This window comes from Ostrea edulis, chromosome 2, assembly GCF_947568905.1.
Source record: "Ostrea edulis chromosome 2, xbOstEdul1.1, whole genome shotgun sequence".
NCBI lineage: Eukaryota > Metazoa > Mollusca > Bivalvia > Ostreida > Ostreidae > Ostrea > Ostrea edulis.
The window spans coordinates 105,185,282-105,204,642 of NC_079165.1; the positions used below are offsets into that span (position 1 = coordinate 105,185,282).

The 19,361-nt window shown below is 35.0% G+C and overlaps 1 protein-coding gene across 1 annotated transcript in view; it reads right to left on the minus strand.

Moving 5' to 3' along the window:
• The window catches only part of LOC125667313 (serine/threonine-protein phosphatase with EF-hands 2-like), a 75,350-nt gene that overhangs the window by 14,264 nt on the left and 41,725 nt on the right, over positions 1-19,361 (minus strand). The window contains exons 8-15 of the mRNA XM_056155902.1: positions 18,126-18,292; positions 17,887-17,923; positions 14,791-14,940; positions 11,316-11,396; positions 10,956-11,141; positions 9,595-9,850; positions 3,668-3,831; positions 1,292-1,376 (exon numbers count right to left, since the gene is read on the minus strand). Of these exons, the coding sequence (XP_056011877.1) occupies positions 1,292-1,376; positions 3,668-3,831; positions 9,595-9,850; positions 10,956-11,141; positions 11,316-11,396; positions 14,791-14,940; positions 17,887-17,923; positions 18,126-18,292 (1,126 nt within the window). The remainder of the gene's footprint in view (positions 1-1,291; positions 1,377-3,667; positions 3,832-9,594; positions 9,851-10,955; positions 11,142-11,315; positions 11,397-14,790; positions 14,941-17,886; positions 17,924-18,125; positions 18,293-19,361) is intronic.

A 19,361-nucleotide genomic window follows, 5' to 3' on the forward strand; every position in this document is an offset into this window, starting at 1 on the left:
TTATGATGTGTTAACCTTGTGTACATGGAATCTTTACTTTTCTTTGAAGCTCTTCACCATTCATTGATTCATTCATTCATTAAAGTGGTTTAACTGACTGCGTCTTGTCTAGGCAGTACATTTGCCTCACATTAATTATTATACCTTAATTTATTTTGCAGTCACGTGGGGATCCAGGCTAGAATAGGTCCTCAATACCTCTTGCTTGTCATAAGACATGACTAAATGGGGCAGTCCATCGGATAAGACCGCAAAAACCAAGGCCCTGTGTCACAGTAGGTGTGGCACGATAAAGATCCCTCCCAGCTTAAAGGCCATAAGTGCTGAGCATATAGGTCTAAATTTTGCAGCCCTTCACCAGCAATGGTGATGTACATCTCAGTAAGAGTGAAAAATCCTTGAGAGGGATGTTAAAATTACAATATACAATCAATTAATCAATCATTTATTATGCATAATAACATCTTTGATTTGCATTATTATGCCTATAGAAAATTATTTTTGGTTTTTTAAGTGATCCTGATAGGTTTTTGTAAGAATACGAGTTCAAAATCACAAGTTTTATTTTCAAAGGAGCAGTGATTTACAGTTTTTTAACGATGCATGAGTGTGTAAACACCCCCCGAGAGATTCCAAGTGGATTTTGTATAGTGGACATTGAGATATGAAAATGTTTTATTTTCCAGACCTGGTACAAGGGCTCGGAGTCTATCTCATATTCATTGGTGACATTTGTTACATGGGAGACACATGTGGACATTTGGAAGAGGGAGTGCATAAATAGAACTAGTAGAGCTTATGAGATACAATAAAATTAGATACAGAAGTATGAAATTCATTTACTAGTAATGCAGGGTTCCCAGGTTCGATTCCCTGAGTCCAGCCATATCAATTTTTTCCCTTATTACACTTGTCTAGAGACAGATCTGCACACAAGGCGCGCGCGCATTATCATTTATGCACAAGCTTACCAGACACTATCAAAAGTACTTTTTTTATAGCATATCCTCATGTTTTTGATTTTAGTGCTTACTTTTTAGTTTTGCACCACCTTAAACTTATGGGGAAAGTTTTTCTATAGAAAGCATGATGCATCCAGACATTTGTGGGGAGTTAAATACATATATATATATATGTCACAAATGTTTGGATGCATGATCCAGTCTAAGAGCTAGGGGAAATCGATGACCTGAATTATCAATGAACCACTCACACCAATATCCAACCCACCAAAGAAGCATTCGTATAATTGTAGAACTTGTAAAGTATTTAAATCAAGTTCAAATCAAACCTGAATTATCTCTGTCCAGAATCCTAAACAGAGTTTCCAGATTGTCTTTCTGTCTGTACAGCATTTCTGTCACTGTTGGTCCATTCTACAACAAGATAAGAAAATACTATGATCTTCTCATTTAATGCAACAGTGTCTATGTTTGTAAAGAAAATCATCATAACATCAAGTACACGGTGGCTATAATTACAACGTACTGTACTCCGAGGGCTGTTCGATATGTAATGTGTATTGTACCACAGTACAATAATGCTTTGCACGATTTCGTGGATGATGATACTCATGAATAGCTCTATTCAATATCTTTCCAGCAGTATAAACACGAGCATTCAGCTCCACTAATCATGAGTTTTAAACTTATAGTCATTTCAATATATCTCGAGCCAGTCGTTGACCACCGTTGTAAAAATGGCTGGGAAACGGGTTGAGAATGTTGAAGAAATTGGAACTTATATAAAAGTTCGCACAAAACTCGGTCATTCGGTAATGCAGATCTTTACTGAATTGGGGGAAGTTTATGGGTCTGATAATTAAGGTATCTTATGAGACAGTTCATAGGTGGAGAAAGAAATTTCTGACTGGCACAGAGTCCGTCAAAGATGCAGCAAAATCTGGCCGACCTCTGACTGTAACAGGCAAGGCAAATGTCTCAAAAGTCAGAGAAATAATAGAAAGTGATGGCAGATACACGATTCGTGATATTGCCAAAGCTGTTGGCATATCGCTATCGCGGGTGCATTTCATTTTGAGGCGTATTTTGAAAGTACAAAAGATTTCTGCCAGATGGATACTGCACATATTAACAGATGACCACAAACAGGTACGAGTGCAAACCGCTAAGCAATTGCTCAAAATGTTTCCCAAATTCACTGGTGATGAAACATGGGTTCAGTACATGTATTTCGAACCAGTAAGAAAAATTGGAAACAAAACATGGCTAAATAAACACGGTAGAATTAGGCCTGTAGTTGCCAAAAGAACCATAAGCACAAAGAAGGTTCTTTATTGCATATTCTTCTCATGTGATTGTATAGCCGTACAAATTCTGGTGCCGAAGGGCAACAGTGTTACAGCTAGGTTGGTATTACCAAGATGCTATGCTAAAAAGGTTAAAAAAAATATCATAAACGATGCCCTGTGTCAGGGTTTAGGCATGTTCATCTACTTTATGATAATGCTCCATCACATACATCTGAGCTTGTGAAGCAATTTTTGAAGTCGGAGAAGGTTACTGTCTTGCCACACCCACCATACTCTCCAGATCTAACCCCATGCGACTTTTCTGGTTGTCATTACAAGTCCTGACAAGCCCTTGGCTCAGCCATCTGAGTCAGTGCCTCAGAGGTCTACCTAAATCAGCGTACCATGACGCATTTCAGAAACGGATTCAGAGATTGAAATTATGTATTTCAAACCTTGGAGAATACTTTGAAGGGATGTAATGTTCATTTCACTATTTGAGTCAAATGTTTTTGAGATATTGTACAATACACATTACATATCGAACAGCCCACGTACTGTAAAGCAACTTATATTCTATTGTCAGAAATTTTCGCGAGAACCACTTCATCGCAAATATTTCTCGCCGCTTTGGTAGTTTCAGTTTAACTTTTATTTTTGAATTTTGGTCCCGATGTAAATTATTACAGCATTGTATTTGACCATGCCCACTTTATCTTTCAGCCAATAACTTTATTGACAGTTTCTTTTGTTCAAATTAATATATGAATTTTAAGCCATGCAGCGAACAATTTGTGGAAGCGATACAGCTGGCCTTGCAAGCTACACTTCTTCTTTCAATCTTCTTGTAGTGGAATCACGTCCTTTTCATCCGTTTTGTCCTTATATACTTTGCCCCTTGTAACTTAATTACTAATTGAATTATCATATTATCCTAGGGTTTCAGGGTGCATGCGTTTGCTTATAGATTATAGGCTAAGTTCTAGGAGTGTGTATTTGTCATATTCATACTGGTAATGAATTCTTAAAGTGTTATTTACCTTATTTTCATTTCTATTGAATTTATTTTTAAGTTTCTAATCATGGTGTAGTTGGGTCATTTCAAAGTCACCATAATCAAACAAAATAAAACAAACACAACACGAAGAACAGACCTGATACCTTGCGAACCAGACCTTTAATGTTTCTTGTACGTTTAAGATTATCTTAGTTCCGAAAATTTAGTCGCCACGAACCAATTTCATCACAATAGCGCAAAATAAAATTGTCGTGAATAAAAGTCGGTTTACAGTATAAGAAATATATATCTTGATGGCTTAATTATTCAATTTATAGATTTATCAAGCAAAATAAAAATGGAGAAACAAAAAAAAATAAAAAACCTTCAAATTTTTTTTGGATATTGAATTAACATACTCCACTATATCGATGGTAGATTCTCATCTCTTCAAATGTTGTCTCATAAGCCACCATTCCTTTCTCATCACATCGGGCCAGCTTGGGCCTCAGTGTTCGCCAGGGTAGATCCATCTCCAGGGTACAGCCCATCACCATGCACCACTCACACTGAGTCACCTTTCCTGACAAATGAAAGTCTATTCTGAACTTCGAACTCTTTGTTGTACATTTATGTCAGGGTTCAATCTAATTAAAATCAGATCTTCTATAACCATTACACGTACTAGAGAAGGATCTGACAGCATTATGTTTGACGTCATGTTATTGACATTATTCTCCAGTGTAACGGTTAGATAAGATCTGATTTTAATTAGATTGGTCAAGGTTAAATTGCATCTACTTTATATATAAGTCCTATGAATACTAGCATCAGTTTTAGCAATATCTAATATATACACAGAATGCAGAAAATGAAGAGGTGCTCTATATTACAATCTATATACAAAATAAGCATGTTCAATCTTGAATAGTTCAAGGAGATATTGAATAGCTCAGATATTTATCAAGAGTAGGTCAAACTTCCAGGTTAAGGTCAAACATCAAGGTATAACAAAGTCTTGCCATAAAGAATCTATATAAAAATAAGAAAGCTCTACCTGAAACCGCTACAGTGGCCGAGAGGTTAGAGCGTTTGCCTCGACAGACGTAAGTCGTTAAAACAGGGAGTGACAATTCCATCGCCAAACACTCGGCATCAGGTGTGAATGTCACAGGTCCTCGGAAATGACCTTAAAAACGGATGTCCCGTGTCACAGTAGGTGTGGCACGCTAAAGAAACCTCACTGCTCAATGGCCATAAGCGCCGAGCATAGACCTAAATTTGAAGCCCTTCACCGCTCTTGGAGATGTCTCCATATGAAAAATTTTCGAGCGAGATGTTAAGCAAGATACAATCAATCAATCTACTACCTTGAATAGTTCAGGAGATATTGATTAAGTCGGATTTTTTAAAAAGTAGGTCAAGGTCACAAGATCAAACATGATTGTATCACAAGGTCTAGTCATAAAGAACCTATTTACAAAATATGAAAGCCCTACCATAAATAGTTCAAGAGATATTGAATAGGTCATGGGTTTTTAAAAGTAGGCCAAACTCCAAGGTCAAAAGATCAAATACCGTTGTGTCACATGGGCTTGCAATAAAAAAAATCTACAAACTATGAAAGCCCTACCTAAAATAGTTTTTTAAAGTTGGTCAAACTTCCAGGTCAAGGTACAAGATCATACATTATTGCATCACATGAAAGGTTTTGTCGCAAAAAATGTATATACAAAATATGAAAGCCCTAGCTTAAATAGTTCAAGAGATATTTTTAAAGATCTTTCCTATATATCAGTATGCAAAACTTTGATTCCCTGTTGTGGCCCCACCTTACCCTTGGGGGCCATGCTTTGAACAAACTTTAATCTACTCTGTGTCAGGAAGCTTTCATGTCACTTTTCTGCCCCAGTGGATTTTGAGAAGAGATTTTTTTTTTACAGATTTCCCCAATATATTAATTCACATGTAAAACTTTCAATCCCCTATTGTGGCTCCATCTTACCCCTAGGGGGCATGATTTTGACAACCTTGAATCTACACTACGTACGTCAGGGTGCTTTCATGTAAATTTCCACTTTTTTGACCCATTGGTTATCGAGAAGATTTTTTAATGTCCCTATCATATTTTTGCCTTTTCATGATTATTTCCTCTTTGAATAGGGCATAGCCCTTCATTTGAACAAACTTGATTCCCCTATACCCAAGGATGATTTTTACCAAGTTTGATATAAATTGGCTCATTGGTTCTGGAGAAGATGAAAATATGAAAAGTTTACAGACAGACAGACCAACAGATGACTGACAAAAGATGATCAGAATAGTTCACTGCTCAGGTAAGCTGACAAGAGTACTGCCAACAGTACATAATATGCCCGTGAAAAGCTAATATAGGGCATTTTTCTTACACCATGATATGTAGAACTTGCCTTCAAGTAGTACCAGCAATCATCAGGGTGTGACATACTTTCTTTGCATCGAAAAAACAAGACAAATCATGTACTCTCTATCTAATATTTTCAATTGGCATAAGATGTATGTGTACCAAGTTTAATGGTCCTTGCCCCCAACGAATTGGTCTGAATCCTGATACTACGACCTTGGACTTTTACCTTAAGAAACAATAGACATCCTCCACTTGGCATAAAGTGTATGTGTACAAAGTTTGACAGTCTTAGCCCCAACAGTTCGGTTTATAAACTCCCTACAATGTGTTCCTACTAAGTGACACTGTGACCTTGACCTTGAAAATAATAAGCATCTTCCTCTCATCATGGTGATCGAATGTACCAAGTTTTAATATCCTTGAGCTTGCGGATCAGTTTGTATCCTGCTTACAAAGTTTTCCAACTAAGTGATACTGTGACCTTGACAGTTGACCTATAACCTTGAAAAACAATATGCATCTTCCTCTCATCATGGTGATCAAATGTACCAAGTTGCAATATCCTGGATGTTACGGTTCGGTTTGTATCCTGCCTACAAGGTTTTCCTACTAAGTAATACTATGACCTTGACCTTTGACTTCTGACCTTGAAAAACAATAGGCATCTTCCTCTCATCATGGTGATCAAATATACCAAGATGTAATATCCTGGAGCATATGGCTCGGTTTGTATCCTGCCCACAAGTGTTTCCTACAATGTTTTCCTACCAAGTGATACTATGATCTTGACCTTTGATCTCTAACCTTGAAAAACAATAGGCACCTTCCTCTCATCATGGTGATCAAATGTACCAAGTTGTAAAATCCTGGAGCTTACAGTTGGTCTGTATCCTGCCCACAAGATCAGGACAGACAGACGGATGACACCATACCATAATATGCCCTGTCTTCAACAGGCGTATAAAAAGAGGTGCTAAATACTTTGAATGAAGCTGTATACACAGATTGATGGATAATAACAGGTGCTTTATTCCTGGAAAGAGACTGTTGTACAAATACTGCTGAACAAAATCAAGCATGTTATACTTGATGTAGAGTCTAGAGTTATCTCTCTTATACTGGTGATCCGTCAACATTTGACCGTCATTGGTTCTGCATGACTATAAAAAGTTTATGGTTCCTACAATGTTTGCTTGCTTTTAATGCTGCTTGCACTGTGTGCATTGTGTTTTTGTCATCAAACATTTTTCATGATAATGACGAGGTGTGAAGTTGTTCGGCATATTTTTGGCGCAAAGTGATCGATCCACTATGCTCGAACTAATTTTGTATTCAGTACGTATTATTAACCTTGACATTCCAAATGTTTACCAGATTCAAAACCAAGTTTACCAAGCTTTGAATAAAAGTAAATTAGGGATTCATCATTTCTAAAATAGTTTGATTACTTTGCTTTGAATCATTTGTTGATGCAAACATTGCTGTATTGATTTGTGAATTAGAAAGTCATTGTTGCAACAGTTGAACATATTGTGAATACTTTTCAGTAATTAACCTGTATACAGTCACAGGCATCTGAAATATGGACACTACTACCCCCACCCTTTCTGAATTTTTTTTTGTGGCGATAATTTCTCCGAAATATGTGGATCTCTATCTCATCCCGATTTCCATTTATGTGATTGTTTCATACATCTTTAAGCTTTAGAGATTGGCCTTATACCAGTATAATAAAATTTTAAAATCTATTATACTGATTCCCCTGGATTTACAACAAAGTGGAACTGTAGAACATTGTAGTTTTTTTTAATATTTCCAAAAACTAGGTCAACGTCAAGGTAAAAAAATCTGGTATCGTTAGAAACGTTTTCTCATAAAAAATGCACATGCTAAATATAAAAACAGTACCATTTACGATTTGAATATGGCTTATATTCAAATTTTCTAAAAGTAGGTCAAAAGTTAATGTGAAGGTCACCAGGTCAAAGATTTTGGTGTCAATGGAAAGGCCTTGCCACAAGGAATACACATACCAAATATGAAAGTTCTACCCCTTATGGTGTAAAAGATATGACCAAGGTTAAAGTTTTTTGAAAATTTCCAAAAACTTGGTCAAAGTCAATGTCAAGGTCACAAGGTCAACAACTCTGGTATCATTGGAAAGGTCTTCTAAAAAAGAATGCACATGCTAAATATAAAAGCAGTACCTCTTATGATTTGAAAGATATGACTTGTATTTGAATTTTCTAAAAGTAGGTCAAAGGTCACTTGGTCAAAGATTGTGGTGTCAATGGAAAGGTCTTGCCACAAAGAATAACATACCAAATATGAAAGCTCTAGCTCTTATGGTGTAAGTGATATGACCATAGTTAAAGTTTTTTGCCACAGACAGACAGAAGGATGGCCAAAAACTAAAAAACAACAGTTTTTAATCGCATGAAAAATTCTAAACCCATATTATCATGATCCCATCTATACCAAATAAGGTCATGACTTCACCCCAACTCCAATCCACACATAGGGATGCCCTATAGTCTATCATTAAATTTTATTTCAAATTCTAGACCCCCCCTCCCCCCACGGTTTTTCAATTTTCTCCCATACATTTTCACATAAAATTTTAAATCCTTATTATGGCCCAAACCTATCCCAAAGGCATTGATTTAAAGAAACTTGATTCTACACTATCTGGGAATGCTTGTGTGTATGACTGGTCAACAAGAGATGTCTACTCCTCCCGAGCACCTGATCTTACCTCTGGTATGTCCAGGGGTTTGTGTTTGCCTTACTCTTAATTTTGTATTCTTTATAGGATTTATGAGATTGATCACTGTTCTTTATCTTCATTTGTCCATTGATATGATTAATACAAGCTTCACCCTACCCTTGGGAGCAGCAGTGATTTCAATAAATTTGAATCTGCACTGCCTGAGAATGCCTGCCTATCAACATGACTAATCATAGCTTAAGCTATTCATGAGAAGAGTTTAAAAGTATTTTATCTATATATCTCCATGTAAAACATTGATCCATATTGTAACCTCATTCAACCTCCAGGAGCCACAAATTGAACAAACTTGACTCTGCACTACCTAAGGATGCTTGCTTATTGAATATGATTAATCATAGCCCTGTTGGTCTAAAAGTTCCCCCCTATATATTCCAATAGAAAACTTTGATCCCATATTGTAGCCCCATTCTACCCATCATTGTCATGATTTAAACAAACTTAAACCTGCACTACCTGAGGAGGCTTGCATGTGAATATTATTTATCAAGGCCCTTTTGTTCCTCAGCAGAAGAGTTTGAAAGATTTTTTTCTTATATATCCCCATTTAAACCTGATTCAATGTGGTAAGCGCACCCTACCCCGGGGGCCATGATTTGAACAATTTTGAATCTCCACTCATCAAGGAAGTTTTCGCATATCAAGTTTTGTCTTTTCTGGTCCAGTGATTTTAGAGAAGATTTTTAAAAGATGCCACCATATTTTCACTATTTCTTAATCATCTCCTCTTTGAAAAGGGTGTGACCCTTCACTTGATCAGTTTTTAATGTCCTTTACCTGAGGCTGCTTTGTAACAAGCTTGGTTCCCTGTGGTTCCGGAGAAGAAGTTGGAAAATATGTAAAGTTTACAGACGACTAAACAGACAGCAGGTGACTAGGAAAGCTCATTTGATTGAGCTATGGCTCAGGTGAGCTAAAAATTTATATCATTACTTATCACCTACAGTTGAACTTCAGTATCTCAAACACTGATATCTCGAATACCCTGGATATGGCAAAGTGATTCAGAAGTCCCAACCACTTGTTCTTTAAAGTACTTTACCCTCAATATCTTAAATCCTTGGAAATCTCGAAGGTTTTTTTTTGGTCCCATTGAGTTCAAGATAACAAGGTTTGAGTGCATTTCACAGAATTTTATCAAAATGTCAGTATTCATTTGCTGGGTAGCTCACCTGTCCTATCACTGTCCAGTTTTTGGAACTCTTCCAGTAACTCTGTTTTTGAGCCCAGGATTTTCTCCCTCAGGTTTACGATGGCAGATGACTCTACCTTTGTCACTCTTTGAGCAAATGTGACCCTCCTGTTGGCAACTTTGCTGGACATGTACTGCACCAGCTGGTACTCCAGATCTGTACCATGTAGTTTCACATAAGCCCCCTTATTACTACCCTCTTCATAGTAATTGGAGGCAGAGAATATGGTCAGTACCTTCAACAAATACAGTAAAATCTTTGTTCTCACAAAATATCAATCCTGTGATATGTAGACTTGGCCCTCAGGTATTCAGTATTTTATTCAGGAATTCAGTTTCTCATACTGGCATTAAAGATCCATAAAATTTGTATTTAAACAAGTCAAATCAGTGACTATATGTCATTCATTGAAAGCTATGTTTATGTGATTTGTTCTTTTTAAAAAATGGGACATTTTAATGTCATAATGACCCTAAAGATTGTGTATTACCTATACGAGCTGTGATCTAGCACTTTAGCCTTTTGACCAAATACAATTTTAAATCTGATGTTTCATTGCCATAATATGACAACTGATCAAAAAGAATTTGAAAATTCAATGAAACCATTGTATGTAAGCTGGTGACCGTGACCTTTGATGCCAAAAACAATAGGATATATAAAGTTTCATTTCTAAATCAAGTGGAAACCAATTCTTCCTACAATCCTGTGACTTTTGACATAAAACAACTATAACAGGGTTTCATTTATAAAGCTCACACAGTATTTGAAATCCAGAAACCATGTCATGTCATTTGTGAGCTAGTGACCATGACCTTTAGACCAAAGAAACAATAAGAGCTATCCCCTGCACAATGAAGGTTCTTCACGTGAAGTTTCATTGCTAAAACTCATATTGCACTTGAAATATTATCTGGAAACCATAATATTACAGACCATCTAACAGACTGTAGAAGGATGCACAGGCCCTAAATGATATCTCCCACTTTTGCTAAAGTAGGGACAATGATAAGTAAAAAAAAAAAAATCTCTTAAAACAAGATGCATTTGTAAAACATTGATGCCCCCGAATGGCCAAACTCCAAGGTTACGGTTATGAGGTTAAAAGTTTTATATAAAAAGAAAGGTCTTGTCACAAGGAATACACATGTGAAATATAACAGCTTTATCCCCATCCATTCAAAAGTTATGATGAAAGTGAAAGTTTTTGTGGACACACACACAGACAGACAGACAAAAAATCATATGCCCCCAATCTCCAATAAAGGGGGCATAAAAACATATTAAAATTCATAAGATATTTTAAACCCAAATGATTAAGTATATGTAAATACACAAACCTTATTGTTGTGACAGAATTCATAGCCATCTGGTTTACATTCATGAGAGCGGATTATTCGTTTTAGCTTGTGTTTGTTCAATATAAATTCGGTAACGTCAGGGCCAAAATAACTTCCTCCTCCTCGAAATGTGTTTTCATGACAACCATGATGCGACCTTGGATCACTCCACAATATGTCTAAAATCTATCATTAATCCACGTGTTATTTGTGGGGAAATCTGTGGTAAATGGCTCACGTAAAATGTAGTTATTCTTTTAAAAACCGAGGACATTGTTTTCTAATTCTTTGCCAGTAATGTAATAATATATAGAATTATCTACAAATGACACAACTATTAATAGACTTGTATGTACATACCAGTTTCCATTCTCTCAATTGAATATCACTTAATGTTGATGTGTCATTTTCCCCACGAGGAGGGTGTAATATTGAAAGAAACTGAAAGAGATTACCATCGTACTGTAATATTAATTTACCATCGTACTGTAATATTACCATCGTACTGTAATATTAATTTACCATCGTACTGTAATATTAATTTACCATCGTACTGTAATATTAATTTACCATTGTACTGTAATATTAAGAGATTACCATTGTACTGTAATATTAATTTACCATCGTACTGTAATATTAATTTACCATCGTACTGTAATATTAATTTACCATTGTACTGTAATATTAAGAGATTACCATTGTACTGTAATATTAATTTCACACATACATAAATCAGAATGAGTCTGTTAAACATCCACAACAGTAGAACAATTTGTACAACTATTTAGTCAAAGTATATAATTTTGATATTATAACAAATGTTGAATTTTTTCCCCCCCACAAAAGTTGATATGCACTGTAACTCACTTATAATTCCAAACTTTATATCTGTAATCTTGACTTGGCGTATTTATCAATGAGACATAATTATTACAAATATTGAATTTCTTCACTACTGTGTGTTGTGTCATTTCAGGGCAAATGATAAAAAAAATAATGTAGTGTTTATAGCATTTTAAAAAGTTCTATTCTAGCTTTGTTTTTCAATATCAACTGTTCAGCAAACAAGATGCACTTTACATACAGTATGAATCTTCAATCTTTTAAAGCTGCTCTACTTTGTTGAATAGTGTGGACAAGCTATGTGAGGTATGCAATTTGTAGAGAAATGCTAGTCATCCTTAGATTTTGAGTGCTCATTTTTGTAGATGTACCATTTTCCTGTCTACAAACATATGGTGTAATGGAGAACATGTTTACATGTTCAATACATAAATGATATGAATCTCTCAAAAATTTATCATGATCTCCAATTTGTAAGATGTCTCTGAAATAAAAAAAATTACACTTGAAGTGATGATGTCCATGAAAAAAATTATGGCAGATTGAACAAGAGAACGTTACATGGTACAACATACATCTATTAGACCTTCATTGCTATATTTGTATCCAAGATGAGAAAAAAATCCAGAAACCTATTTGACCTACTTTTAACCCTAAAGTAGGTCACAGTGCACTAATCAAGTTGAAATGTGAGATGATTATGTATTTTTCTGAGAGGGAGGTTCTGACACAGGGCAATACCTGTATTCATTAAGAAAAGAATCTGGAAAACAAAAACAAAATTTCTCTACTAAGTGATACTATGACCTTGACCTTTGACCTTGAGAAACAATAGGCATCCTCCACTTGGCATATGGTGTACGTGTACCAAGTTTGATGAGTCCTAGTCCCAATGGTTCGGTTTGTATCCTGCCTACAAGGTTTTCCTACAAAGTGATACTAAAAGCATGACCTCTGACCTTGAAAATCAAAACGCATCCTCCACTTGGCATGAGGAGTATGTGTACCAAGTTCGATGGTCCTTGCCCCAATAGTTGGGTTTGTATTCTCCTACAAGGTTTTCCTATTAACTGATACTATGACATTAATCTCTGACCTTGAAAAACAATATGCATCATCATCATCATCTTTCTCTTACCATGGTGATTAAATATACCAAGTTGTAAGATCCTAGCTCCAATAGTTCCATCTGTATTCTGCCTACAAGGTTTCCCTATCAACTAAGACCTTGACCTTTGAACTTGAAAAACAATAGGCATCTTCCTCTCATCAAGGCGATTAAATGTGTCAAGTTGTAAAATCCTAGTTTCAAGAGTTCAATCTGTATTCTGTCTACAAGGTTTTTCTATTAACTGATACTACGACTTTGACCTCTGACCTTGAAAAACAATAGGCGCCTCCCTCTCACCAAGATGATCAAATGTTCCAGGTTGTAAGATCCTAGAGCTACGGTTCATTTGCCTACAAGTCAGATGGACTACAGTATATACCATAATACGTCCCCGTATAAAAAATGCTTCATTTGTGATGTCGAACTACAAACAAGAGTACCGTAAATGGTACATACTGGTAATACGCCTGTCACAAGCTTATGTAGGGTGATTTTCTTACCCTATGAGTTGTAGAGGCTTGAAGCATCAATCTGACTTTCTTTTCCATTGTATGAATAAAAGGTCCTAACTTAAAAACTGTGACACAAATCAAGAGCTCTGTGTGTAAAATATTTCTCTAAATTGATTAAGTTCAGCCTGTAATTTTTTCAAACATCACAGAAAATTTGAAAATTGTTGGGAATCAAAATCCTTGCAATATGCACATTCTTATGTTGTTTACAAAGGCACTGGCTTGAAAAGTGAGAGAACTTTTATGGACAACCCATGTACTCATTTTGTAATATTTCCACAAAACTGAGGAAGTTCAACAACCTGTAATTTTCTCAAAAATTAAAGAAAATAAAAATTCTTGCCACCTTATCTTCAATTCCCATGCAAACAGTCTGCAAAATAAGAAGTTCCTCGCTTGAAAACTATAGGAGGAGTTAAACTGACAAATCTTATACCCTCCACATAACATTAGAATTTAGATAAGTGGCAAAGTTTCTGCAAGAGAGGTCAAAATGAATCAGAATTGCAACATGATCTAGAGTGATCCACAAAGAAGCTACGCAGCAAGTTTCAGCTTGATATGAGTTAAAAAAATGAAATTAAAAACAGAAAACTCAGACAGATGGATGGATGGACAGATGTACAGACATTGCTGTACCATAATATGTTCAATCTGATTTAAAAGAAGGATGTATAAAAATAATGTAAAACTGGTGGTAAATATCATCAAGGGTTTGTCAATTGAAGTTTGACTATAATCATATTCTAAATATTAAAGATTTCACATTAATTTTCACAATTTTTAAGGGTCGAATTAAGGGTGAATGCTACACCAGAGAAATTTGATGTAGATGAAAAGTGGAGGATATGTACAACAACATTTTGAAATTGAAAATTTTCAAATTTACTTTATTTTGCAGTATTATAGTAGAAAGTAATCTGAAAAAATTTAAAACCCCTGCTGGACTCGATTGATTGTATCTTGTTTAACATCCCTCTCCACAATTTTTCACTCATATGGAGACGTCACCAAGATCAGTGAAGGGCTTCAAATTTAGGCCTATGCTCAGTGCTTACGGCCATTCAGCAGTGAGGGTTCTTTAGCATGCCACACCTACTGTGACACGGGACATCTGTTTTCAGAGAACCCGTGACATTCACACCTGATGCTGGACTCGAACCCACTACCCACAGTTCTTCAGTTGGTATGGTAACCTTCTGAGCTAATCCCCTAAGTATTTAAAACCAAAAGAAATATACTAATATTGCTGATATTGATTTTTTCATCCATGTTTTAGAAGTAAGTCAGCCATTATGACGATGTAGATTAGCTCCTTAAGCCCATAGTATTTTGTTACACTCTTTTCCAATTCCATTTAATAATATACCTTATGTCTGTCTATGGTTGCCAAAAACTTGAGATCCACTGCGTTGGACACACCACCATGGATTACAAGGATCTTGTGGTCAACAATGGTTGCTATAGGTAACCAACTGAATAAATCCCCAAAAAGACGAATGATCTTGCTGGCATGTACCTGGTCTCCATAATAAAAATAAGTTAAAAAAATGTACAAAAAGATTAAAGAGAAGAAAAATAGGCTTCACATGGTTATTTTGAAAGAGTTATGTAACTCCTAAGGGTTAACTAAGGAATAATGCCCCTACCAAATTCTACTGATAAATTCCATCTTATTGTACATGTAGTTACCACATATATTGGGTAATTTTGGCACACTGGGAATGGTGAACATATGAATTAGTTGCATTAAATGAAATTCTGCCAAGCAATGCAGCTCTTCAAACTACAGTTAAAAAAGGACTTTAATTTCCCAGAGCTAAAATTTATGATGTTTTAAATTTCAGACATACCCCTTCAAATATTTCTTGTTTCATATCCCTATTCATCGTCGGAAACCCACGGTCGGTCACTCTATGTTTACCTACCGTGGGACACAACACCAGTATTTTCGCTGGAAGGTGTGTCTCGGCTTCTATATGTGATTGGTCGCTTTACCATTCCTTATTGCAATATTCAGCAGATGAAAAAGCCCCTTATTTCCAGTCCTCGGTAGCATAGAAAAACATGCTTTTGAAGCCAAGATTTTGACTACGTTTAAGTTGGACAAGTTACAAAACTTTCAGCAAGATGCTTTATCTGCATTATTGAAGCGGAGGGTGTATTTGTGTCTATAAAGACAGGGGAGGAAAAAGCCTGTGTCACCAAGCGTTTACTATCGTACTGTGTACAAGTCTATGTACAGGTCTACATGTTTAGCACTCGTAGTTCCATCATACGGGAGCAATGTGTTTTTTTAACAGACTTGATTTTTCATCGGTTTCTATAGGTATGTTAAGCTTACTTGCGTATTAAGTACTGACGTGATTTGTTCCAGTTGTGTTGTCGGCACAATTTAAGCCAGTAATTGTGACCTTCGATTTTTACATACCTCTCTCGTGTAAACACAATTGATGTCTCACCTACGCTAATTACAAAATGACATGTGAACGGGATTGTAAGACCATATCTTAATTCAAATTTGCATCTAATTTTTAAATTGTATTATACATGGTTGATTTTATTCACGTGCCATGAAGAAGTGATGGTGATAAACATACTAGAGGTGGATCCAGGATTTCCAAGAGGGGGGGGGGGGGGCACATGTGAAAGTGAAGTATTAGTTAAATTAGTTAAAATAATCAGCCATTTTTGGTGCCAAATCTGGAGTTTTCATCTATAAATCTTTGATAGTGGCACAACAAAACACACACACTTTTATGGGTGCCACCATTACAGCTGACACTTTGAAGTAACGGGAATACTTATGGTGATTCCCATTGGTCCTCGATCGGTCATGTAAAGTAACACATTTTAATGAGTTATGCAAAAATATCGGCGTTGTGTCCCACGGGAGGTAAAGGTAGAGCGACCGAGCGTGGGTTTCCGATGATGATCCCTATTATATGCTTACAAGAATTACTTTCCAAATCTCCTTTGAAATGTAGTGCATACAGATTTACTTTCAGATTCAAATGTTCACCATTATTGATAATAAGAGTCCCCCTCTAAAGCTATCAAAGTAAATACTCCCACTTGTATTTATCAGTCATGTTTATTTTTGAATCCTTGATGATGAATGTCTATCAAAACAAACTCATATGATCAAAGGTGAATTTAAAGCAGTTGGCATTTAAAATCAGTGTATATGGTATCATGTAATTACCAACACTGACTGCTAATAGATTGAATGCCAATCTGTACATACTTAATGCAGTTTCATGTTTGAAAATCAATAGAATCTCTACATAATAAAGATTATACTTTGTCCATACCTCCGTCTTATATACATTAAAGTTCAACAAGTATTGTTTAAATATTCAGTGTATAGTACAGTAAATAGACTGAGCTGGAATTAGATGAAGTCATATTTTGTGGTGGTTTTAATTTTGCAATCTTTAATGTGATTGTGAACATAGTAAAAATAAAACTCACATGAATATTTACCCCCTTTACAGTATTCAACACCTGAATAATCCATTTAGACCCTTACTTTCATTATAAGTTATATATTTTATTAATACTCATTAATATATATCAATTAGATATGTCCCAGTGAACTCAAAATGAAAGACACCACAGATTCTTCCATATCTGCTTCATATTTGGATATTTTATTGAATATAGATGTCATTGGTAAACAAACAACACAACTTTATGATAAACGAGATGATTTCAGCTTCTCCATCATCAACTTCCCATATCTATGTAGCAATTCCATTATCACCTGCATATGGTGTTTATGTCTCTCTACTGATTTGATATGCAAGAGCATGTTCTGCATATGATCAATTTTTTAACTGAGGCAGGCTACTGACAAATAAGTTGATGTTGCAGGGGTTTCTCCAGTCTTATATACAAACTGGTAGATGACTAAAATGACAGCTGTTTTGAGAGTTAAAGACTTAGGTGACGGGAGGGAACAACTCAGCATACTTAGGGTATAAGACAGTTGTATGTACCAACATTATAAAGTCTATTTACAGATAAATACTGTTTCATTAGTGAATATCAACTTTTATAAGTCGTTTACAACCAAATTTGTAGGAACTTCCTGAATTGGTTCATCACCAAATTCTTAACCAAATAACCTTGTGCCAACTAAATAACTGGTTATCATTTTATATGTGTATATAATCCAACCAAATTATCGTCTCAATAAATGTTATGAACTTTATTCAAAGTATTATTCATGTAAAAATCAAGTGCAGGAATTACTTAAATTGTGGTTCATTTCAACCTTGACAAGTGACCAGAAAATAAACAGTGACTCATAATTAAGTAATTAACTTATACCTTTGGTTTGTTAGAATATAATAGGTTTTTTTCTGTATCATGAAAGGTGAAGATAAGGAACAGTGATCAATCTCATAACTCCTATAATTTTTGCATTTGACACTGATAAACTGTTCTTTAAAATACTTACATTGTATTTTTTCACCAGTTCTTTCACAAAACCATATCTGAAAAACAAAACATACCATCTTTTGAACTTCTCTAACAATCCCGTTTTCATGATCAGAGCTATGAACACTGAGCTCACATCATTTTGAGATTACATGTTATCTGTATGCTAAAATAGAGAACATGGCAATAACAAAGACAATACCTGACAAACTACAAACTGGACATAACTCTGGACATCCACAAGATATGTACATATACCTTAGGTTCATCACATGATCCTCGTGGTTGCCACGGTTTAAATAAACTTCATTTTTGTTGATGAGGAAACATGCAAAAAGAATCACAGCAATTTCTACAGAGTTACGACCTCTGTCAACAAAATCTCCATTGAATATGTAAGGGTTGTGAACAGATGGAAGACCATTCTGAAATAGAAATATTAGAAGCATTAATGCAGTCGAATTTACCTACTATTTCAGTTATTAAAATTTATTAGCATCAAAGATGGCAGTCATAATTACAACCATAGAAAAGTAGCATTACAGAATACATACGTAACTACGACTAATGAAATTTGTACTTCAAAAGCACACATTGACCATTTCTATTATAAAACAGATGTCTGTGGCAATTCCATATATACATATAATACAATATAGTTGAAATGTAGGAAAAAACTCTGATACAGCGAATTTCTTGGGACCCTCTATAAAAATTCGCTATAAGCGTAATTAGCTATACGTTTATAGCGAATTCATAATTCAAATATAACGAATTCGTTATAAAACTGATTTGTTCTACATGTATAACAGTTATATAAGAAAGCAGCAAATTATCATATATATAAGTATATGTACGATATACTTGCGTTTGTATTGTCTTTAAGAGAAATGAAGCCTATATATTTTTGAGAAGTAATATTTTTATATAAGAAATATACACATTGATTTATATATGATAATTTATCTTGATGGATTATTAAGTCATGCAAGAACACGTCTCGAGAGAAATGTCAACATAATTTTGCGCAATACATACATGTACAATTGTTATTTAATTGTTGTTTTACACAAATAAAGGAGTGTATGATAAAATAAATGCAATCAAACTTCAAATTTAATTAACGAGAATAGTAAAAAATACCGACAATATATTTCCTAAACGTATGTGTAAGTATTGTTTTGCATTAACCTGTTTTGAAAAAATACAAACAGAAATTTTGTAATAAGTGTGAATCCTTAATGTCAATGGAAAACGATTGTTAAAAATCACAAAGAGTTTAAAATGAAAAAAATAAATTCCTTATAAAAGGTGATTTTTACGTTCATTTTTAATTCAAGGGGAATAGGAATTTACTTCGTTATATCCGTAAATTCGCTATATCCGTGTTCGTTATAGATGCAGATTTTTATATAGAATATATAAAGAATTTGCCGGGGAAATCATTTTGACTTCGCTATAGCCGTAATTTTGCTATATCCGTGTTCGCTATAT